Raw genomic sequence first — 21,131 nt, forward strand, 5'->3', positions numbered from 1 at the left:
TGTGAAAGAATGTGAGAGTTACTGAACTGTAGAGAATAGTTTTATGTCAAACTATGAAAAATAAATTACACATACACACACACACACACACACACACACACACACACACACACACACACACACACACACATATATATATATATAAGTCTGCCTTCAAATTCTTCAAGTTTGCCATCTTTGTTATTAAATTCCTCTCATTGTTTTTTTCTTTGCTTCTGAGCAACATTATTTTTTGGTGAATCTTGAAAAACTGTGACCCTGTTGCTGCTGCTGCTCTCCCTGCCTCAGGCTTTGGTATTTCCCGAGGGGAGCTGTCATCACAGAGCTAATACACTAAATCAAACTTTTACATGTGAATTTTAAACTCTTTTTTCATAAGATGATCCTCATGGATGTTGTTTTGTCAGTCCAAACATGTTTGTTGAAGGTTTCACTCTGTAACAGTTGAAATAATTTGTTTCAGCTCAGTGTGAACTTGGTGATACTGAAGAAGTGAGACACTCTCCACCATGACCTCAGCTCTGACTATGGTTAACACTATTATTTCCATTTGAGACAACATTAGTTTTGCAAAGCAGACAGGAAGAGACCTCGACCTAACTACACTTCATTTCAGCTCAAGGCTTCAAACAGTCAACATGGACGTCCCCAGTCTCTACGTCTCACTGAGTGAGTCTGACTTTGTCACATTTTGTTAAGAACAAAGTATCATAGAAGTTGTCTGAGGAAATGAGGGTATTTATAAAATTAATTCTGTCTATTTTCAGAAGTTGAAAATGGACAGTGTTGGTGGTTAAAGTAGATTTTATGAGAGAGTCTTTTTGTCTCCAGTGGTTCACATGTTGTTCCTGCTGAGCGCACATGATCAGAAATTTGGTGAGTTTGAATTTTTCACTGTTTTTTTTTTTGTTTGTTTCTTGTTTGGAGATTAAAAATTGAACTTTTTTTTTGTTTCTCTTCCAGCAGTTTCCTGTTCAGTGTTTCTTCGTGTTGAACCAAACAAGCTGCAGTTCTTTGAATATGAATCTGTCCTCTTCCACTGTGAGGACTACAGTGGCTCGACTGGACTGAAAACTTTCCACAGTTCCAAAGGAAAAATACACTTTTGTGAAACTCCAACTACGCCAAAATCAGCTGTGACTTCCTGTAATTTTTCTCATATTTATCCTGAAGACAGTGGAGAGGTCTGGTGTGAGTCCGATGAGAGAGAAAAAAGCAACAGCATCAACATCACTGTAACTGGTATGTTTGCAAATGACAACAATTACTGACGAACTTGTGTTTTGTTTCCTTTCAAAATGAAATATCAAACTGTGTTGCTCAGCTGGTTCAGTCATCCTGGAGAGTCCTGCCCTCCCTGTGAAGGAGGGAGAAGCTGTAACTCTGCGCTGCAGAAACAAGATGACTCCATCCATCTCCTCAGCTGACTTTTATAAAAATGGCCTCCTCATTGGTAGCAGGTCTACAGGACAGATGATCATCCCCAGAGTGTCACAGTGTGACAGAGGACGCTACAAGTGTAAATTCTCTGGAGGTGGAGAATCAGCAGAGAGCTGGCTGGCTGTGGAAGGTGAGACACATCCATATTTCAGATGTAGAAACACAAACAGAAGTTTTCAAATGTCATTAAACTGAATTGCTTTGGCTCAGGAGCACGTCCCAAAGAAGAGGAGCAGCCGTCAGACCTTCTGTTCATCATCCTCAGAAACCTTCTTCCTGTTGTGATGGTGATTCTTCTGATGGTGATGCTGGGACTGCTCCACTGCTGCAAACACAGAGACAAACAACAACAACCCAGGTCCACCTTCACTGAAATGGAAGAATAGACTAAAAGCTTTCAGACATGTTGTTCATTCATGCTTACACACCTTTTTAATATTTCTTTTTACCATTATCTTTAAATGATTTATGATGATTTATACTATAAAGGTTTAGTTACTGTTGTGTATTTTGCTGTAAATATATGAAGATTATCACAAGTTTAAATATTTGTAATCTGGAAAGAACTTTTTTTATTTTATTTTATTTTCATTTGACCTTGGACCACAGTATGACGTACATGAAGCATGTTTCACTTTCTGTATAAATAAATAAAAAGTTATAGCAATAATAAAATGACTTAACAGTGGTGTGATGATTGGATCTACAATGGACATGGAACAGCATCGAATAGAATGTACTCTAATTATCCTCACCAGGAAATTCAGAGTTACAGCCGCAACACAAGAACATGTAAAGTGCCAAAAAATTTCAAGAACACATAGTAACAAAAAATATAATTGTCAACTAGAAAAAAAGACCACATGCTCACTTTTTCTTAAACTGAAATGTCTGAGTTTAAATTGTTACTGGAAAAACTCTGACGCTGATGCACTTTTTGTGTTGCACAGCAGGGGGCAGTATTGAGCTTATATGAAAATGTAGGGAATAGTTCTCTGTCAAAGTAAAGAAAAATAATTTGACACACACACACACACACACACACACACACACACACACACACACACACACACACACACACACACACACATATATATATTCTTTTATTAAAAAGTCTGCCTTCGGGTTCAAAAAATTCTTCATCTTTTATTAAAATTCCTCTCTATGTTTTTTCTTTGCTTCTGAGCAACATTATTTTTGGGTGAATCTTGAAAAACTGTGACTCTGCTGCTGCTGCTGCTCTCCCTGCCTCAGCTTTGATAATTTAAGAGGAGAGCTGTCATTACAGAACCAATACACTAAATCAAACTTTTACATGCAAATATTCAACTCTTTTTGACAAGATGTTCTTCATGGGTGTTGTTTTGTCAGTCCAAACATGTTTTTTGAAGGTTTCACTCTGTTACAGTTGATATTTGTTTCAGCTCAGTGTGAACTCAGTGAAACTGAAGAAGTGGGACACTCTCCACCATGACCTCAGCTCTCTGTGGTTAACACTATTAATTCCATTTAAGACATTAGTTTAACAAAGAAGACAGGAAGAGACCTCCACACAACTACACTTCATTTCAGCTCAAGGCTTCAAACAGTCAACATGGACGTCCCCAGTCTCTGCGTCTCACTGAGTGAGTCTGACTTTGTCACTTTTTGTTAAGAACAAAGTATTGTAGAAGTTGTCTGAGGAAATGAGGGTATTTATAAAATTAATTCTGTCGATTTTCAGAAGTTGAAAATGGACAGTGTTGTTGGTGAAAGTAGATTTTATGAGGGACTCTTTTTGTCTCCAGTGGTCCACATGTTGTTCCTGCTGAGCACACATGATCAGAAATTTGGTGAGTTTGAATTTTTACTGTTTTTTTTTTTGTTTTTGTTTTTTGTTTATAGATTGAAAATTGAAACCTTTCTTGTTTCTCTCCCGGCAGTTTCCTGTTCAGTGTTTCTTCGTATTGAACCAAACAAGCTGCAGTTCTTTGAATATGAGCTTGCCATCTTCCACTGTAAGGGCTTCAGTGGCTCAACTGGACTGAGAACTTTCCAGACCAAAAAGGAATTATCTTTATGTAAAACTACAACTTGGCTTAAATCAACTCTGACTTCTTGTAATGTTTCACATCTTTATCCTGAAGACAGTGGAGAGGTCTGGTGTGAATCTGATGAGAGAGAAAAAAGCAACAGCATCAACATCACTGTGACTGGTATGTTTGCATAAAACCACAGTTATTGATGAGCTCATCTTTTGTTCCTGATGACATTAATATCAACCTGTGTTGCTCAGCTGGTTCAGTCATCCTGGAGAGTCCTGCCCTCCCTGTGAAGGAGGGAGAAGCTGTAACTCTGCGCTGCAGAAACAAGACAGCTCTTACCAACTCCTCAGCTGACTTTTATAAAAATGGCCTCCTCATTGGTAGCAGGTCTACAGGACAGATGAACATTCCCAGAGTGTCACAGTGTGACAGAGGACACTACAAGTGTAAACTCTCTGGAGGTGGAGAATCAGCAGAGAGCTGGCTGGCTGTGGAAGGTGAGACACATCCATGGTTCAGATGTTAAACCATGAAATAAAAGTGTGCTGAAGCTCTGAAATGTTGATAACCAGGAAATCCTGTCCAGACATGCCCCAGTTCAACCCCATGGATTGTTACCAGCGCTCTGTTGGCTCTGCTGTTGGTGGTTGGACTACTTCACCTTGGCAAAGGCTACTGGCACAGAGGTACGGTTCCAGTTTCCTGAAGACTTCAGCCCTGGAGGCGTTCGTTACTGTAGCTGTGGTTCAGTTCCCAGGGTGTGTTAGTTTCTCAGTCATAATGAGGTCTTTGGTATTGAAAATAAATGTTTGCTACCTAATGACTGAGGTGGAACCACTAAATATTTTGCTGTTAATAAGCCTTGTGCAAGATTCTCTTCCAAAACAATTGTGATATGTGTTCACCAGGAAGTAGATCTATTTTCTGTATCTCTTTGAAAAAACACAATTTCTTCTTCTATGTTTGGAAATGACCTGGCGATTTTTCTCCTGTGCACTGCAGTAATCATCTGTCTGTCAACACTGAAGTTAGGCTCGTCTACAGATCGAACAGGTAGGAACAGGTACTATCAGATTATCAATGAGTGAAAAGCTAATCACTGGTTTGTTGACAAGGTGTCTGCCTTCAAAGTTCAGTGAAACTCTATGTCTAACTTTCATGGTCTATGTTTGTGTCCATCTACAGCATCTTCTCGTGTTCGTGTTCCCGTCTCTGTAGAGACTGAAGGAGCCCGTGAAGACAAAGAAATGTACTCTGTGGTCTCAAAGAAGCGAAAGAAGGACGGTACCTTATCAGACCCCCTGAGCCCATAAGTTACAGATGTCAAACTTACATAATTTTGATCCAAAACAAGCAAAGCAAACAGTTTGAAACCCTGAGTTTAAAATCTGTTAGATTTCAGTTCATCATAGTTGTGAAAAAACTGAATTTAAAACCAAACAAAGCGTCTGATTCAACTAAGAGAAAGAACTGGGTATCATCTGCATAACGACGAATGTCCAAGATACTTACAAGATATTTACATGACAAGCTTTGCAATCTTAGGAATAGCTAAGCTTTTAGCAAAGAGGCATGCTAAGCTAATGGGTTAACTTAAATCTGCATTTGCTGAATGGTAACCACCATCAACAATTTTCAGGTCCTTTGTTAAAAAAATCATTTTTGGACTTCACTGACACTAAGTTTATGTTAAATACAGTCTGTGATTCTTGAACTGATTGATTTAATGTTATTTTCATCATTATCAACCAACTGGATATCTTTCTGTTAGAAAACCATGACAACACATCTGGAGCTCTCTACTACACTCTGGATGACTTCGCTGACACTCATCAACCTGGTGAGACTTTGACTCCATCCACATGAATGAGGAAATCCCACAATCTGATTTTTCTCTTTGTTTCTCAAATAAATTTGCACACATAGTTCATCTTTGGGGGCATTTTTAAAAATATTAATTTTTTATGACCTGAAACTCTGTCAACGGGGAACAGAGATAGAAACAACTATATATATATATATATATATATATATATATATATATATATATATATATATATATATATATATATATATATATCCACTCCTGTTTTCAACACAGACCCTGTAGAATCCAACGTGACGGCATTAACAGTTCACTCACCTGGACCCAGCCAGCCTCTAACACAGGATTCCTTCTACTCCACCATCCAGAAGGTGAGACTGATTGTGTGTTAGCATTAGATTATTGTGAAATAAACAAGAAAAAAATTAAAGTCTACTTTCAACGTTTCTCAAACTAAAAATGTAAATTTGAAACGTGTTTCACTGCTTTACTATAATTCAAAATTTCCTTTGCTGTAACTTATATTTTTCTGTTATCTGATGTGTTTTGCAGGTTGCAGAGTGACCTCTGACTGAAGCATTAGTGGAAAAAAATGCACTTTTTAAATCCAGTTTAAAGCTTTGATCATACAACAACACGTTCAGCCTCATGGTGCTGAAATGAAGTTTTTAAAGCTCATCTGTGTTTATCCTGTTTGACATGTGAACCTTTATATGAATAAATGTTTTCACAAAGAGCGTGTCTGAGCTCTTCAGGTACCTGTTACCTCGTGTCTATTTCTGAAGTTGCTGTGTTTATTATCATCGACCTGTGAAACCTGTTTGTTCCATCTGCTGGTTGGGTTCACATGGGGGAGGGGGCTGCTGCAGCTTTTTACAGGCTGACTGTGGTCAACCACCCACATACTGATACATTTAGCATTCAGCAAACACCCCAGTGTTTTCAGAGATATCACACCACATGGGTTATACAAAGTCAAGTTTATAACGGATGTATTTTTAACACGTGGAGTTCACTTTGCTGATCATGTGCAGTGGTTAAACTGACGGGTAGTGGTCAAGCTGATCGGGTCTGTTCACTGTTCCTCATACACACACATTTACTCAAGCCTTGTTGGAGCTGAATCTGTAACAACATTCCAAAAAGTAATTATAAATGAAATAATACCTAAAATGTAATAACTAGTTGATTGTGTTACAAGATGCTGAGCCCAAAACGTCATAACTGTTTGACAATTTTGTCAATTTATATTTTAATGGGCAGCCAAATGTTTTTTCTTAAAGTATAATAATTGGTAACACTTTACAATAAGGGTCCCTTAATTAATGTTAGTTAAAGCATTATGAAGCATTCACTCTTAAGTTTATTAAGCTTTATAATGTGTATATAATCTATCTAACATTAATCAACACATTAGTTAAGCATTAATAAGCAGTTAATTAACGTGTACTGTTCAGAGCTATTAAATGCATTGTTAAGCATTAAAGGTTGGATTATGTATTAAGTTATCCTTTAACATCAGTAACCTGACAGAAACCTCAATAAAGGCCTTGTAAGCATTGCTTAACCACAGTCAATGACACATCTGATGCTTTTTGGACCCTTACTGTAAAGTGTAACACGTATATCCCTTAGGTAACACCCAAGCAGGTTACACCTTTAATAACTGCATCCTATTAAGCATTGATTAAGAATTAGGTAAGTAGTAGTTAGTACCTAACCTGTCATCTGCAAAGCATGAGTTACGGAAGAGTTTATAACCATGTAGCTATATAAATACTGAAATGATAAAAGAGTGTTGTAATACTGTGGGAGTATTTGATAGTAAAACCAGTATTTTTGACTGTAGCCAAACAGATCTGCTTTGTTTTGGGCTTGTGGTTCTCCAATTGGATGTTCACAGGTTTTCAGTTGACAAAGGGCATTGCCTTGTTGGACAATCCAGTCGTTTGAGTCAGGAAAGAGTTTTCCAACTGATGAAGGAAGACTGTTGGCAAGAGTGGCCCTGGACTTGACCTGGTCCATTCCCCAGATCATTCTCATGTTTTACTGTAGGGGTCAGACAGTCTGGTTTGTAGGCTTCTCCTAACCAGGAAGTTGGCTGGAGTGAACATCAACTCTTGGATCCATCCAAGAGAACCTTCACCCAATCGCCAACAGTCCAATCCTTGATCCCTAGCAGAGAGTACCAGGGTCTTCCTCTGCCTCTGGTTGATGAAGAGCTTCTTCCATACCCTGTGTGACTTCAGCCTAGCTTCAAGAAGTTGGTTTCAAACTGCCCTTGCTGAACAAGTGACATTTCTCCACAGTGCCCGCTCTGGAGGTCTTACCATGGTAGGGTCAGAATTTGGCCTCAACAACATGAAAGCATGGATCCATCCTGCCTTGTATCAACGGTTCAGGCTGCTGCTGCTGGTGTAATGGTGTGGGGGAGATTTTCTTGGCTCACTTTGGGCCCCTTAGTACAAACTGAGCATGGTTTAAAGTCCACAGCATACCTGAGTCTTGTTGCTGACCATGTCCATCCCTTTATGAGCACAGTGTACCCATCTTCTGATGGCTACTTCCAGCAGGATAACGCTCCATGTCATAAAGCTGGAATCATCTCAGACTGCTTTCTTCAACATGACAATGAGTTCCCTGGACTCAAATGTCCTCCACAGTCCCCAGATCTCAATCCAATAGAGCACCTTTGGGATGTGGTGGAACGGGAGATTCTCATCATGGATGTTCAGACCACAAATCTGCAGCAACTGTGTGATGCTATCATGTCAATATGGACCAAACTCTCTGAGGAATGTTTCCAGGACCTTGTTGAATCTATGCCACCAAGGATTAAGGTAGTTCTGAAGGCAAAAGGGTCCAACCCGGTACTAGCAAGGTCTACCTGATAAAGTGGCCCATGAGTGTAGTAGCGATCAGCTCCAGCCTTAGCACAGCTGTTAGCATGTTTCATACTCTCTGCCTGGTGACATTTGTGTTCTTACCTTTTCTCCTCCCAGTTATACTTCACTGAAGAAGTCAGTCCATTTCCGCAATGACAGCAGCTCCATCTATGGTCAATGTGTTTTCTATCTGTGAGATAAGACCAGGTTCAAACAGCAGAAGAGAGCCACAAAGTCAGACAGCTCCCCTCACCTGCACTACACTTCAGTTTGAGTTTCACACCACCAACATGGAGGCCAGCGCTCTCACCATCAGACTGAGTGAGTTTGACTTCTTCACATTTTGGTAAAAGTAACAGAAGTTGCCTGGACGTAGGAGGGTTGGAATAATGAATATGGACAAAGTTGGGCTTTCATGTCAGGGGCTGTGTTGTTACTGTCCTTTTTGTCTCCAGTAGTCCACATGTTGATCCTGCTGAGCGCACATGATCAGAAATTTGGTGAGTTTGATTTTTCCAGTGAGTTTTTTTATTTGTTGGAGATTGAAAAATAAAACTTTTTTTTGTTTCTCTTCCAGCAGTTTCCTGTTCAGTGTTTCTTCGTATTGAACCAAACAAGCTGCAGTTCTTTGAATATGACTCTGTCCTCTTCCACTGTGAGGACTTCAGTGGCTCAACTGGACTGAGAACTATCCACAATTCCAAAGGAAAAATACTCTCATGTGATACTACAAGTGCTTTTAAATCAACTGTAACTTCCTGCAATGTTTCTAATCTTTATCCTGAAGACAGTGGAGAGGTCTGGTGTGAATCTGCCAAGAAAGAGAAAAGCAACAGTTTCAACATCACTGTAACTGGTATGTTTGCAAGTGATGACAATTAAAGATGAACTTGTGTTTTGCTTCCTTTCAAAATGTAATATCAAACTGTGTTGCTCAGCTGGTTCAGTCATCCTGGAGAGTCCTGCCCTCCCTGTGAAGGAGGGAGAAGCTGTAACTCTGCGCTGCAGAAACAAGATGACTCCATCCAACTCCTCAGCTGACTTTTATAAAAATGGCCTCCTCATTGGTAGCAGCTCTACAGGACAGATGATCATCCCCAGAGTGTTAACGTATGACAGAGGACGCTACAAGTGTAAACTCTCTGGAGGTGGAGAATCAGCAGAGAGCTGGCTGGCTGTGGAAGGTGAGACACATCCATGGTTCAGATGTAAAAACACAAACAGAAGTTTTCAAATGTCATTAAACTGAATTGCTTTTGTCTCAGGAGCACGTCCCAAAGAGAAGGAGCAGCCGTCAGATCTTCTGTTCATCATCCTCAGAAACCTTCTTCCTGTTGTGATGGTGATTCTTCTGATGGTGATGCTGGGACTGCTCCACTGCTGCAAACACAGAGACAAACAACAACAACTGAGGTCCACCTTCACTGAAATGGAAGAATAGACTAAAAGCTTTCAGACATGCTGTTCATTCATGCTTACACATGCTTAAATAATGACTGATGATACTGTGCATTTTTGATCATTTATAACAGAATTATAACAATTAAGTACGCTGTAAATATAAACATACACCATTTTTAATAATTTGTTTTTGATTTTTTTTAAATCAAAGACTTTAAATGATTAATGTATGCTGATAAGAGTTACATGATGTTGAGTTATGTGCTTTACATATATGAAGATAAACACAAGCTTGACAATGAAGTTCTGGAAAGTTCTGGTGTTTCACTCCAACTTTAAAAGTTCACTTGGACCACAGTGTGACGTACATGGAGCATGTCTCACTTCCTGCTTGTATGAATAAAAAGTTATAATGATAAAATGACTTTACAGCAGTGTGATGTTTGAATCTATACAGAATAGAATAGTATAGAATAGAATAGAATAGAATAGAATAGAATAGAATAGAATAGAGTGTACTTAATTAATCCTCACAGGGAAATTCAAAGTCACAGCAGCATCATGAAAAAATGTAGTGCCAAAAATATTTAAGAACACTTAAAAAGAAAAAAAAAATCATAATTGTCAACCAGAAAAATGAAACTGAAAAAAAAAAATGCTATTTTTTTTTATGAAACTGAAACATCCGAATTGAAATCATCACATGAAAAACTCTTTTTTGAGTTGCACACTAGGGGGCAGTATGGGGCCTGTTTGATAAATGTAGAGTGTGCATGAGAGTGTAGTCATGTGGGTATCTGTGTGTGACAGTGTGAAAAAAATGAGACAATGAAAAGAAGAGAAGAATAATTCTCTGTTAAAGTAAACTATATTTACGCATATTTATATATACACACACACACACACACACGCACACACACACAAACACACTGTATTTATAAAGCATTTTTTCATTACAATTATTTTATACAAATAAAAAATAAATAACAAAAAGTGCTTCACAGTCTTTGAAAAAACAAACATCATGCCCTTCAACCCCTCCACCCTTCGCCCACACAACCTATAACCCACAGTCAACAGTCTCTCTCTCACTCACACACACACACACACACACACACACACACACACACACACACACACACACACACACTTTACCTGATTTAGTTGACTTAACAAGAAAATGAGGTGGAAACCTGTTGCCTTGTATCACTTCAGTTTTTACTTGAGCTGACACTAAAGAGATCACCCTGCTGTACACTGATATGTCAGTCTGTCTGTCCTCCAATCAAAACACTGTCCTCGTTATGGTTCAATAAAGTTCTAATCAGTTCATCACTTTTACACTTCATTTTGAAAATGGCCAACATAGCATTGCCCCTCACTTTATCTCAATAATTTATATACAAAATATTAAACCCACTGTAAAAATCATTGGACACATGGTCTGTGCCATGAGGAGCACAGACAGCCTGTACTACCTGTGCCACATCTTAATGTTCAACATGGTCTCAAATCCACTGTGTTCCCTCTTCACTTACAGTAACCATACACCATCACAACAAATTATGAGAACTAGTGATTTTGAGAAGCACTTAATGTGGGTACTGCATAAAACCAAGTTCGGTGTTAGAGCAGCTTCACCTCTGTAGTATCAGCTTGTGTAAAAACTTAAGTGATATGAGGCAGCAGGTTTCCATACAATATATATGTATAAATATATATATATATATACAGACCGATACAATATAATAGATAGATAGATAGATAGATAGATAGATAGATAGATAGATAGATAGATAGATAGATAGATAGATATTTCCTCTATTTAAAAAAGTCTCTTTCAGTTCTACAAATTCTACATCTTGAATTAAATGTCACTCACCTGTGACTCTGTTGCTGTTGCTCTCCCTGCCTCAGGCTTTGATATACCACATAAGCAAATGGAAGGCCAGCTGCCATTACAGAGCCAATACACTAAATCACACTTTTACATACAAATATTCAACTCTTTTTGAAAAGTGTTCCTCACTCATTTTCTTTTGTCAAACCAAACGTGTTTGATAAAAGTTTCACTTTGTAACAGTTGAAATCATTTCTTTAAACGGAGTTCGGACTTGGTGGTACTAGATTGAAGAAGTGAGACACTGTCCACCATGACCGCAGCTCTGTCCGTGGTTAGCGCTTTTATTTCTACATGAGAGACGTTACTTTTGAAAAGCAGAAGCGAGGCACACAGGAAGAGACCTCGACTCACCTACACTTCATTTCATCTCAAGGCTTCAAACAGTCAACATGGACGTCCCCAGTCTCTGCGTCTCACTGAGTGAGTCTGACTTTGTCACATTTTGTTAAGAACAGAGTATTGTAGAAGTTCTCTGAGGAAATGAGGGTATTTATAAAATGAATTCTGTAGAATTTCAGAAGTTGAAAATGGACAAAGTTGGCAGTGAAAGTAGATTTTATAAGAGACTCATTTTGTCTCCAGTGGTTCACATGTTGTTCCTGCTGAGCACACATGATCAGAAATTTGGTGAGTTCGAATTTTTTAGTGTTTTGTTTGTTTATTTTTTTTGTTTGTTTGTTTCTTGTTTGAAGATTGAAAATTTTTTGTTCCTCTCCCGGCAGTTTCCTGTTCAGTGTTTCTTCGTATTGAACCAAACAAGCTGCAGTTCTTTGAATATGACTCTGTCCTCTTCCACTGTGAGGACTTCAGTGGCTCAACTGGACTGAAAACTTTCTATAATTCCAAAGGAAAAATACTCTCATGTGATACTACAAGTACTTTTAAATCAACTGTGACTTCCTGCAATGTTTCTAATCTTTATCCTGAAGACAGTGGAGAGGTCTGGTGTGAGTCTGCCAAGACAGAGAAAAGCAACAGCTTCAACATCACTGTAACTGGTATGTTAGCGAATGACAACAATTACTGACGAACTGTTTCCTTTCAAAATGAAATGTCAACCTGTGTTGCTCAGCTGGTTCAGTCATCCTGGAGAGTCCTGCCCTCCCTGTGAAGGAGGGAGAAGCTGTAACTCTGCACTGCAGAAACAAGATGACTCCATCCAACTCCTCAGCTGAGTTTTATAAAAATGGCCTCCTCATTGGTAGCAGGTCTACAGGACAGATGATCATCCCCAGAGTGTCACAGTGTGACAGAGGAGGCTACAAGTGTAAACTCTCTGGAGGTGGAGAATCAGCAGAGAGCTGGCTGGCTGTGGAAGGTGAGACACATCCATGGTTCAGATGTTAAACCATGAAATAAAAGTGTGCTGAAGCTCTGAAATGTTGAAAACCAGGAAATCCTGTCCAGACATGCCCCAGTTCAACCCCATGGATTGTTACCAGCGCTCTGTTGGCTCTGCTGTTGGTGGTTGGACTACTTCACCTTGGCAAAGGCTACTGGCACAGAGGTACGGTTCCAGTTTCCTGAAGACTTCAGCCCTGGAGGCGTTCGTTACTGTAGCTGTGGTTCAGTTCCCAGGGCATATTAATTAACTTCAGTGCAAACCAGTAAATAGTTTGCTGTTAATATGCTCAAGATCTATTTTCTGATTCTGTTTGAAAAAACATCATCTCTTTTTCTATGTTTGGCAATGATGTGGTTATTTTTTCTCCTGTGCATTGCAGTAATCATCTTTCTGTCAACACTGAAGTTAGGCCCACCTACAGATCGAACAGGTAGGAACAGGTACTATCAGGGGATCAATGGGTGAGAAGTAATAGTCTGTTGATATGGTTTTTCCAGCAATATGCTCTGAAGTAGGTCATCAAAATCTGGAAATACAAAGAGAAGCAATGTTACTGACTCCAACATCCAATGAAACTCTATGTCTAACTTTCATGGTCTATGTTTGTGTCCATCTACAGCATCTTCTTGTGTTTGTGTTCCCATCTCTGTAGAGGCCGACAGAGCCCGTGAAGACAAAGAAATGTACGCTGTGGTCTCAAAGAAGCGAAAGAAGAAAGGTACCTTACCAGACATTTGAATGCGTACTATAGTTAACATCATCAATTCAAACCTTTCTTTCTCTGCAATGATCCCCTTCAAAGTACCCTCTGAGCTCATAAGTTACAGACATAAAATTTACATAAATATGATCCAAAACAAGCAAAGCAAAAAGTTTTAAAACCTGAGTTTAGAATCTGTTAAATTTCAGTTCATCATAGTTGTGAAAAAATTGAATTTAAAACCAAACAGAGCATCTGATTCAACCAAGAGAAAGAACTGGGTGTCATCTGCATAACGACAAATGTCAAGAGATACCATTGTCAACATTATCAACATACTGGATATCTTTCTGTCAGAAAACCATGATGACACATCTGGAGCTCTCTACTACACTCTGGATGACTTCGCTGACACTCATCAACCTGGTGAGACTTTGACTCCATCCACATGAATGAGGAAATCACACAATCTGATTTTTTTCTTTGAAAGAGATTTTTGAAAACATCACTTTTTCATGACCTTGAATGCTGTGGAAATTAGGACAGAGAGTGAAATTACTGTTTTTTTTTCATTTAAATATCCACACCTGTTTTCAACGCGATAACAGTTCACTCACCTGGACCCAGCCAGCCTCTAACACAGGATTCCTTCTACTCCACCATCCAGGAGGTGAGACTGATTGTGTGTTAGCATTAGATTATTGTGAAATAAACAGCAAAGGACTGATGTGTTGATGTTTCAAAAACTAAAAATGTAAATTTGAAACGTATTTCACTGCTTTACTATAATTCATTTCATTGATGTAACTTGTATTTTTCTGTTATCTGATGTGTTTTGCAGGTTGCAGAGTGACCTCTGACTGAAGCATTGGTGGAAAAAAGATGCCCTTTTTAAATCCAGTTTAAAGCTTTGATCATACAACAACACGTTCAGCCTCATGGTGCTGAAATGAAGTTTTTAAAGCTCATCTGTGTTTATCCTGTTTGACATGTGAATCTTTGAATGAATAAATGTTTTCACAGAGAGCGTGTCTGGTTTCTGCAGGTACCCGTTGCCTCGTGTCTATTTCTGAAGTTGCTGTGTTTATTATCATCGACCTGTGAAACCTGTTTGTTCCATCTGCTGGTTGTGGTCAACCGCCGACACACTGATACCTTTAGCATTTAGCAAACACCCTGAGTGTGTTCACAGAGACCACACCACATGAGTTTTACAAAGTCACCTTTATAGAGGGTGTATTTTTAACACATGGAGTTCACTTTGCTGATCATGTGCAGTGGTCAAACTGATTGGGTCTGTTCACTGTTCCTCATACACACACATTTACTCAAGCCTTGTTGGAGCTTGATATGTAACAACAGCTCAAAAAATATAATAACTAGATTGTGCAACAAGACACTGAGCCCAAAACGTCATAACTCAATGACAATTTTGTCAGTTAATAATTTATGAAAAGGCAAAAAGGTTTTCCTTAAAGTAAAATCATTTTATTCATATTTATTTTTATTTTTTTATTATTTGTCTTTTTTAACTTCCAGTTTGTGCAAAGTCTGTGTGGATTCTTGGAAAGCTGAACTGTTAATCAAGACCAAAATAAACAACTTCTACGACTACTGTTTGCCTCTGACATGACTTGTTTTACACTGTGGTCACTGATGGCTCAGAAAGACATAAAAGCTCCAGAAATAGTGTCAACTTACTTGGCGTCTGGCACGTAACAGCTGGTCTAATGTTTCAGTTTCAAAAGAACCGGGTAGGCCAAGATCAAGAGGAAAAACAGGAAGTTACTCATAACTACATGAAGGATTTGTGACCTTTAGCACAACGCAGCCACCACTTCTCTTCAGCAAACAGCTTTATCATCCAGGTTTAACCAAACTGCCAGTTTACATCACTCAAAAATTATAATCAGTGAAACTAGATTTGGTTTTATGTTCACAAAGTTTGACTTGTACTGGAGTACGGTGATTATACCAGAGTAGAGAGTCTTATTTTGGATGTCTAGTGTGCTAACTGAGTTAGCTAAAGATGTGTGATAGACATTGTCAGTTGGTGTAACCCATAAATATCACATGGGTTAGCAAGTGTTCCTCATTAAAATCTGATATTGCGCAAAAAAGTTCATATGACTATGATTTGATCAGCCTTCTTCACTGGAAAAAATTTAAATGTTTTTAAACCAACCAAGATGTATTTGGAATGGTAAATTATTTACCACTTGTCATGTTCTGGGGTTACACAATTTTATGTTCAATTGGTTTGAAAACTCAATGGAGCTGATTCTTGAATTTAATAAAAAATGGTTGAAATTTCATATAAATGAAACCAACAGAAATGCAAACTGCACATTGAAACAAACATTGAACCCGTTGTTTGAACAAATGTAAAGCTGATTTTTGATTTGGACCGCATACCACTCTTTATTTGTCACAGTCCCAGATAGTGAACATCAGAATCACTGAAAGCATAGAAAGAATAGAAATACAAACAAAACCAAAACAGTCATGGATGAGTAATCCCTTTTGCACTTTCTTACTGCAGTTCATTTTGACAAGTTCCCTAAAAGATACACCCATCTTAGCGATGAAGGAATTTAGTAACAGAAATATTCCCGGCAGATCATGGGACCTTCAGTGGAAGAGCTGGTAAAACTGAAACAAAAGAGAAAACACGTACAGTCAGACACACTGTGGTCAGGAGTGTGGTGATGGGCTAATCCCAGCACTCATGATTAACTATAAAAGCTCTGACTTCACCCCAAACCAGTGCATCATGAGATTTTCATGAACAAGCTGCTCTACGGTAAGTCTCTATTGGCTGTTTTATAATTACTACTTTTAAAACATCACTAAAAATACAAAGGCGTATGATTTTTCCATCTGACAAATTTGTTTTAACTCGTATACTTGGCAAATGATGAGTGACCAGCTGGCTAGAGTCAGAGGGCTAAATGCTAACATTCTTCATCCTCCTTAGTCTTCTTCAAGGCCAAAGCCTCGATAACAGTCGGCCTTACCGGCTTTGGTGGAACTGTGTGAAGATACATTTTTGGATTTAATGTTTTCAAAAACCAAGGAGCTGATAATTGATTATAGGTAGAACAATGATATGCCAGAAGAAAGCATCATTTATAAACAAAAGGTTGAAACTGTTGATTCTGATATATATGTGTGTTTGACTCACAGCTTACATTCAGCGTAAACACTGAGCTGAAGCTTAATTCTCACACTAAGGGAGAGGACACTTTTATATTTCTGCCGTTTCTTTCTTCTTATTATCAAAATCAGCACAAACTTTAGATTCAGTAAAAAATTTGATACAATACAAAAACTCACCACCAACGTACCAAAATGTGCTCTATAGCGCCACCTAGGCACACTAAAACAGCTCTCAGGGGCAGTAGGAATGTCGTAGTGAGATCAAACCAACGTCCAAATGTTCGTCTCATTGAGACACACAAATTCTACACTGACACTCCTAACCTCTCTCAAACAGGAAGCCGGCAATGTGCCTTTCAAAGTAAAACTGTCCCCAGTTGGGCTTTTTTCAAAAATGATCTCCTCCTAGGCCATAAATGGTATCAGCTTGAAATCCACTAAGATGAGAGAGTTGACCCTGCTTTACAAAATTTATGCAGGAATTAGTTGTTTCTCAAACAGTTTTTGAACAACAAGCCCTCAAAGTTGGTGAACCCCAAAAAAGCCTTTTCAGCTCCCCCCATTAAAATGAATGGGAAAGGAGGATCCAGCTCCACACAAGCTGCTGCAGTTAGGCCTCTACACAAAAAGTCAAAGTAGTGCAGCTGAGAGGGCAACAGTTGGTGATGATGTCACACACTGATTGAAAGTTGCAACTGGTCATGTGACTCACTAAAGGCGGGAAAGTATCCCGGTTGTTTTTATTTATATTCAGAATTTTCTATTCTATTTTTCCATTCCAACTTAAATTACATATTTTCTATTGTGTTATTTTGTGCTTTCTTGTTATTTGTGTTATTATTGTATATTTTGACATTTTGCATCTTCTGCTTTTTTTGCACTGTCTGCAAAAGTTGCAATTTTTTTTTGATTTGGTCTTTCAGTTCAGTTTGATCATGTTCTTCATGTTCTTTCAAATGGATTCTCTCTTATGCATTCAGGCCTAAAAACTGTAATCACTACCTAACCTCTCAAACACAGACCACACCCATTTTAAATAACCTTAAATTACTTTATCTAGAGGACATTATTTCCTGTCTTACTCATCTTTATTTATTTATTTTTGTTTAATTTTTTTGTTTATTTTTTAATTTTGTCTCATGCTGAAAAAATGTTTCCTTGACAGATTGAATATTTATGTTGTTGACTGACTGTTGTACACTGAGAAGATAGCAATGAATTATCACCTGTAGATCAAATTAAGTGTGAAGTGTAAAGTGTGTCAGATGGTGTAAAAACTGAACTGTAGATAAAACCTCTAACGTTTCATTCCTCAGGGTGAAGGTTCACGCACTGTCACCATCTTAGCCGCAACTTTGTGTCAAAGTTTCCAAGATTTAAAAATCTTTTCCTTGATTTTTTTTTTTTTTTTGTCTACTAGATTCTTTTGCTGTTAAAAACAAAAGAGGAACAACGTACCAACCGCAATGGGCCCAAGCTTTGTGAAAAGGAAGTCATGTGAGTATTACACACTATTGCAGCCTTTAATATATGAATAAAAGGCATGTGAAACTGCAATGTCATATGATCATCAACAAAATATGAACTAGAGAAATTCCTTGAGGTTGTTCCTCGTCTGTGGTTTAGACCCTTACAGGAAGAAGGAGTTCCTTCTCTTTCATCAAACATGACTCATGAACTTCTCTACTAAAAAGCACAGCTGAAGCCAAAAAAAAAAAAAAAAAATAGCTCATTGCTGACTTCTTTGACAAAAGTTTGAAGGCCCTTGCCTACAGTTTCAGACTAAATGCAGAGACTGGAAGTATCTTCACTTGCTGGGAACAGAAAGACTTTGATGTGTGCTATTTTCTCGGTGTGTTTCCAGATGCTGTCTGTTTGTTTCTGCTCAGTTGGTGCTGCAGCAGCTTTGCAGCCAGCAAAGTCAAGGAACACCTCTCTGACTGTTTAGAGGACAAAGATTATCACGACCTGCTGCAGACCGTTCAGACCGGTCTCCCACACATTAACTCTTCTCATCATGTCGCCATCGTTGGTGCTGGCGTGGCTGGGCTGACGGCTGCCAAGTTACTGCAAGACGCAGGACACAAGGTACAGATATCACCAGGACAGAAAGCTCTTCACTCTGTGTTCCCTCTGAAAACTTTTCCCCATCGTGTTTCATCATGAATCCAAAGTGACACAAGTTAACAAGCGCATATCTATCCATGTGGAACAGGTAACTCTGTTAGAGGCCAGCGGTCGCGTTGGAGGACGGGTAGAGACCTACAGGAATGAAGAGGAGGGCTGGTATGCTGAGATGGGAGCCATGAGGATACCAAGTTTCCACCTGTGAGTTTTCATGTTTGTCCACAGAGTAATGTCTGTTTTGGCTCAGGGTGAAGACTGTCAGCCTGGATTAGTTCAGTCTCTTTAGAAGAATCTGGGGAAACCTGGTTGCCTTAAAAAAAGTGATCTTTAGCGCTTCTCTCCAACCCTCTTTGGGCACAAGGCGGGGTACGTTCTGAACAGGTCTGCAGCCAATCACAGGGCTAACATTTAGAGACAGACAACCATTTACAGGACGTTGATATCAACTCATTAACCTGATGATCATGTTTTGGGTTTTTGTGAGGAAGCGATAGTGTCTGGAGACGATCCATGCACTCACAGAACAAACTCCACTCCCTGTCATAGAGCTCCTCATTGGCCTTAGTGATGAAACTCTGTTAAAGTTAAAACTGTTTGGACTGAAGGATGTTTATTAAAATCCAGGCTTATGCTGAATGTGCCTTGACCCTAGCAGCAACATCTTTGTACAGACAGAAACTCAAGCTTTCAGCCCTTTTCACAGCCCAGTTTTAGAAGTATACCATGCAAATGTCTTGTACTCATAGTGATACATAAGTGTTTTAAGTGTTGTTATTATGGTTACTGTCTTAACTGCTTTGTAGCATCGTCCGGTGGTTTGCTAAAGAACTTGGGGTTGAGCTGAATAAATTCACCATGGACGACCCAAACACCTTCTACCTGGTCCATGGGCTGAGGAAGAGGACGTACGCAGTGAAAGCAAACCCTGGCATCCTGAATTATAACCTGTCCAAAAGTGAAAGAGGAAAATCAGCCGACCGGCTCCTCCAGCAAGCTCTGAAGAAGGTATGAGTGGGAAAGGTCCATTATGATCCGTTATGTATTCACGCCATAGCAACTTTCCCCTCTGGTGGTCCGTGGTTCCAGTTGATCTGATTTTCTCCACAGGTGAAAGATGAAGTCGAGGCAAAAGGTTGCAAAGCTGCTCTGGAGAAATATGATCACTATTCTGTAAAGGTAAACCACGATATTCTCCACCGTAGGAAAGGTTTAGGAGAGGAGAACAGTTGAGGTAACCAATCAGGTGTTGGGGTTGAAGACTAATGTGTGTGTTGATTGTCAGGAGTATCTGAAAGAAGAAGGAGGTTTGAGTCCAGGGGCGGTGGACATGATTGGAGATCTGCTGAACGAACAGAGCCTCATGCATCTGGCACTGACTGAGATGATCTACATCGAGAGCGACGTCAGTGATAAGACCACGTAAGACCAGCTGACATGTCACATTTGTGTATTAACATGTCCAGAACATGTGCCTGCCTCCATCAGCTGGTTTCACTGTAACCAACATGTTTCCTGTGCAGATACGATGAAGTGACGGGCGGGACGGACCTCCTGACTACTGCTTTCTTAAACGTTCTTGACGTCCCCATCCTCCTGAACACCAAGGTGAAACGCATCAGCCAATCCCTTAAAGGAGTAACTGTGTCATACCAGACGGGCAACAAGTGCGGCCTGACCGACCTTCACGCTGACGCTGTCTTGGTGACCACCACAGCCAAAGCTGCCCTCTACATCAACTTCAATCCACCCCTCTCTCCAGAAAAGATGGAGGCGCTGAGAGGAGTCCACTATGAGAGCTCCACTAAAATCATCCTCACCTTCAAGAAGAAGTTTTGGTTGGAGGACGGCATCCGTGGAGGGAAGAGCATCACGGATGGGCCCTCTCGATACATCTACTACCCCAGCCACACTTTCCCACAGAACGACACCATCGGAGTCCTCCTGGCGTCCTACACCTGGTCCGATGACTCTCTCCTCTTTTTGGGTGCGAGTGATGAAGACCTGAAAGATCTGGTTCTGAGAGACCTGGAAAAGATCCACGGCAAGCATGTCAGGTCTCTGTGCACAGGGGTGGTGGTGAAAAAGTGGAGTTCGGACCCTTACAGCTTGGGCGCCTTTGCTCTGTTCACCCCCTACCAGCATCTAGAGTACGCCAAAGAGCTCTTCAGGAGGGAGGGCAGGGTGCACTTTGCTGGGGAACACACTGCTTTCCCACACGCTTGGATTGAGACATCCATGAAATCAGCAATCAGGGCAGCTACAAACATCAACAAGGAGGTCCACAAAGAGTTGGATGAAAGTCAACGCAAAGATGAGCTCTAG

The 21,131-nt window shown here is 39.6% G+C and overlaps 5 protein-coding genes across 5 annotated transcripts; all 5 read left to right on the plus strand.

The window, feature by feature from the left end:
- Positions 1-638: 638 nt before the first annotated feature.
- Positions 639-1,826, plus strand: LOC141811242 (low affinity immunoglobulin gamma Fc region receptor II-a-like). The gene is made up of 5 exons (XM_074699224.1): positions 639-669; positions 832-876; positions 964-1,242; positions 1,325-1,570; positions 1,654-1,826. Exons 1-5 carry the CDS (start codon positions 639-641, stop codon positions 1,824-1,826), a joined length of 774 nt encoding a protein of 257 aa, XP_074555325.1.
- A 1,208-nt stretch (positions 1,827-3,034) lies between these two features.
- LOC141811243 (low affinity immunoglobulin gamma Fc region receptor III-like) lies at positions 3,035-5,853 on the plus strand. The gene is made up of 9 exons (XM_074699225.1): positions 3,035-3,065; positions 3,228-3,272; positions 3,363-3,635; positions 3,716-3,977; positions 4,062-4,150; positions 4,650-4,748; positions 5,236-5,304; positions 5,599-5,660; positions 5,842-5,853. The coding sequence occupies exons 1-9, from the start codon at positions 3,035-3,037 to the stop codon at positions 5,851-5,853; spliced, it is 942 nt and encodes a 313-aa protein (XP_074555326.1).
- A 2,473-nt stretch (positions 5,854-8,326) lies between these two features.
- Positions 8,327-9,615, plus strand: LOC141811244 (low affinity immunoglobulin gamma Fc region receptor II-like). Its single transcript, XM_074699226.1, has 4 exons — positions 8,327-8,495; positions 8,755-9,030; positions 9,113-9,358; positions 9,443-9,615. Exons 1-4 carry the CDS (start codon positions 8,327-8,329, stop codon positions 9,613-9,615), a joined length of 864 nt encoding a protein of 287 aa, XP_074555327.1.
- A 2,252-nt stretch (positions 9,616-11,867) lies between these two features.
- LOC141811245 (low affinity immunoglobulin gamma Fc region receptor III-like) lies at positions 11,868-14,376 on the plus strand. The gene is made up of 10 exons (XM_074699227.1): positions 11,868-11,898; positions 12,061-12,105; positions 12,201-12,476; positions 12,551-12,812; positions 12,897-12,985; positions 13,203-13,253; positions 13,443-13,541; positions 13,881-13,949; positions 14,132-14,193; positions 14,365-14,376. The coding sequence occupies exons 1-10, from the start codon at positions 11,868-11,870 to the stop codon at positions 14,374-14,376; spliced, it is 996 nt and encodes a 331-aa protein (XP_074555328.1).
- Positions 14,377-16,145: 1,769 nt separating this feature from the next.
- Positions 16,146-21,131, plus strand: LOC141811246 (L-amino-acid oxidase-like). The gene is made up of 7 exons (XM_074699228.1): positions 16,146-16,169; positions 18,507-18,770; positions 18,898-19,010; positions 19,613-19,814; positions 19,917-19,985; positions 20,092-20,228; positions 20,330-21,131. The coding sequence occupies exons 1-7, from the start codon at positions 16,146-16,148 to the stop codon at positions 21,129-21,131; spliced, it is 1,611 nt and encodes a 536-aa protein (XP_074555329.1).

Source organism: Halichoeres trimaculatus, unplaced genomic scaffold (genome assembly GCF_033239565.1).
Source record: "Halichoeres trimaculatus isolate MK-OKI-2021-1 unplaced genomic scaffold, fHalTri1.1 fHalTri1_scaffold_22, whole genome shotgun sequence".
NCBI classification, from domain to species: domain Eukaryota; kingdom Metazoa; phylum Chordata; class Actinopteri; order Labriformes; family Labridae; genus Halichoeres; species Halichoeres trimaculatus.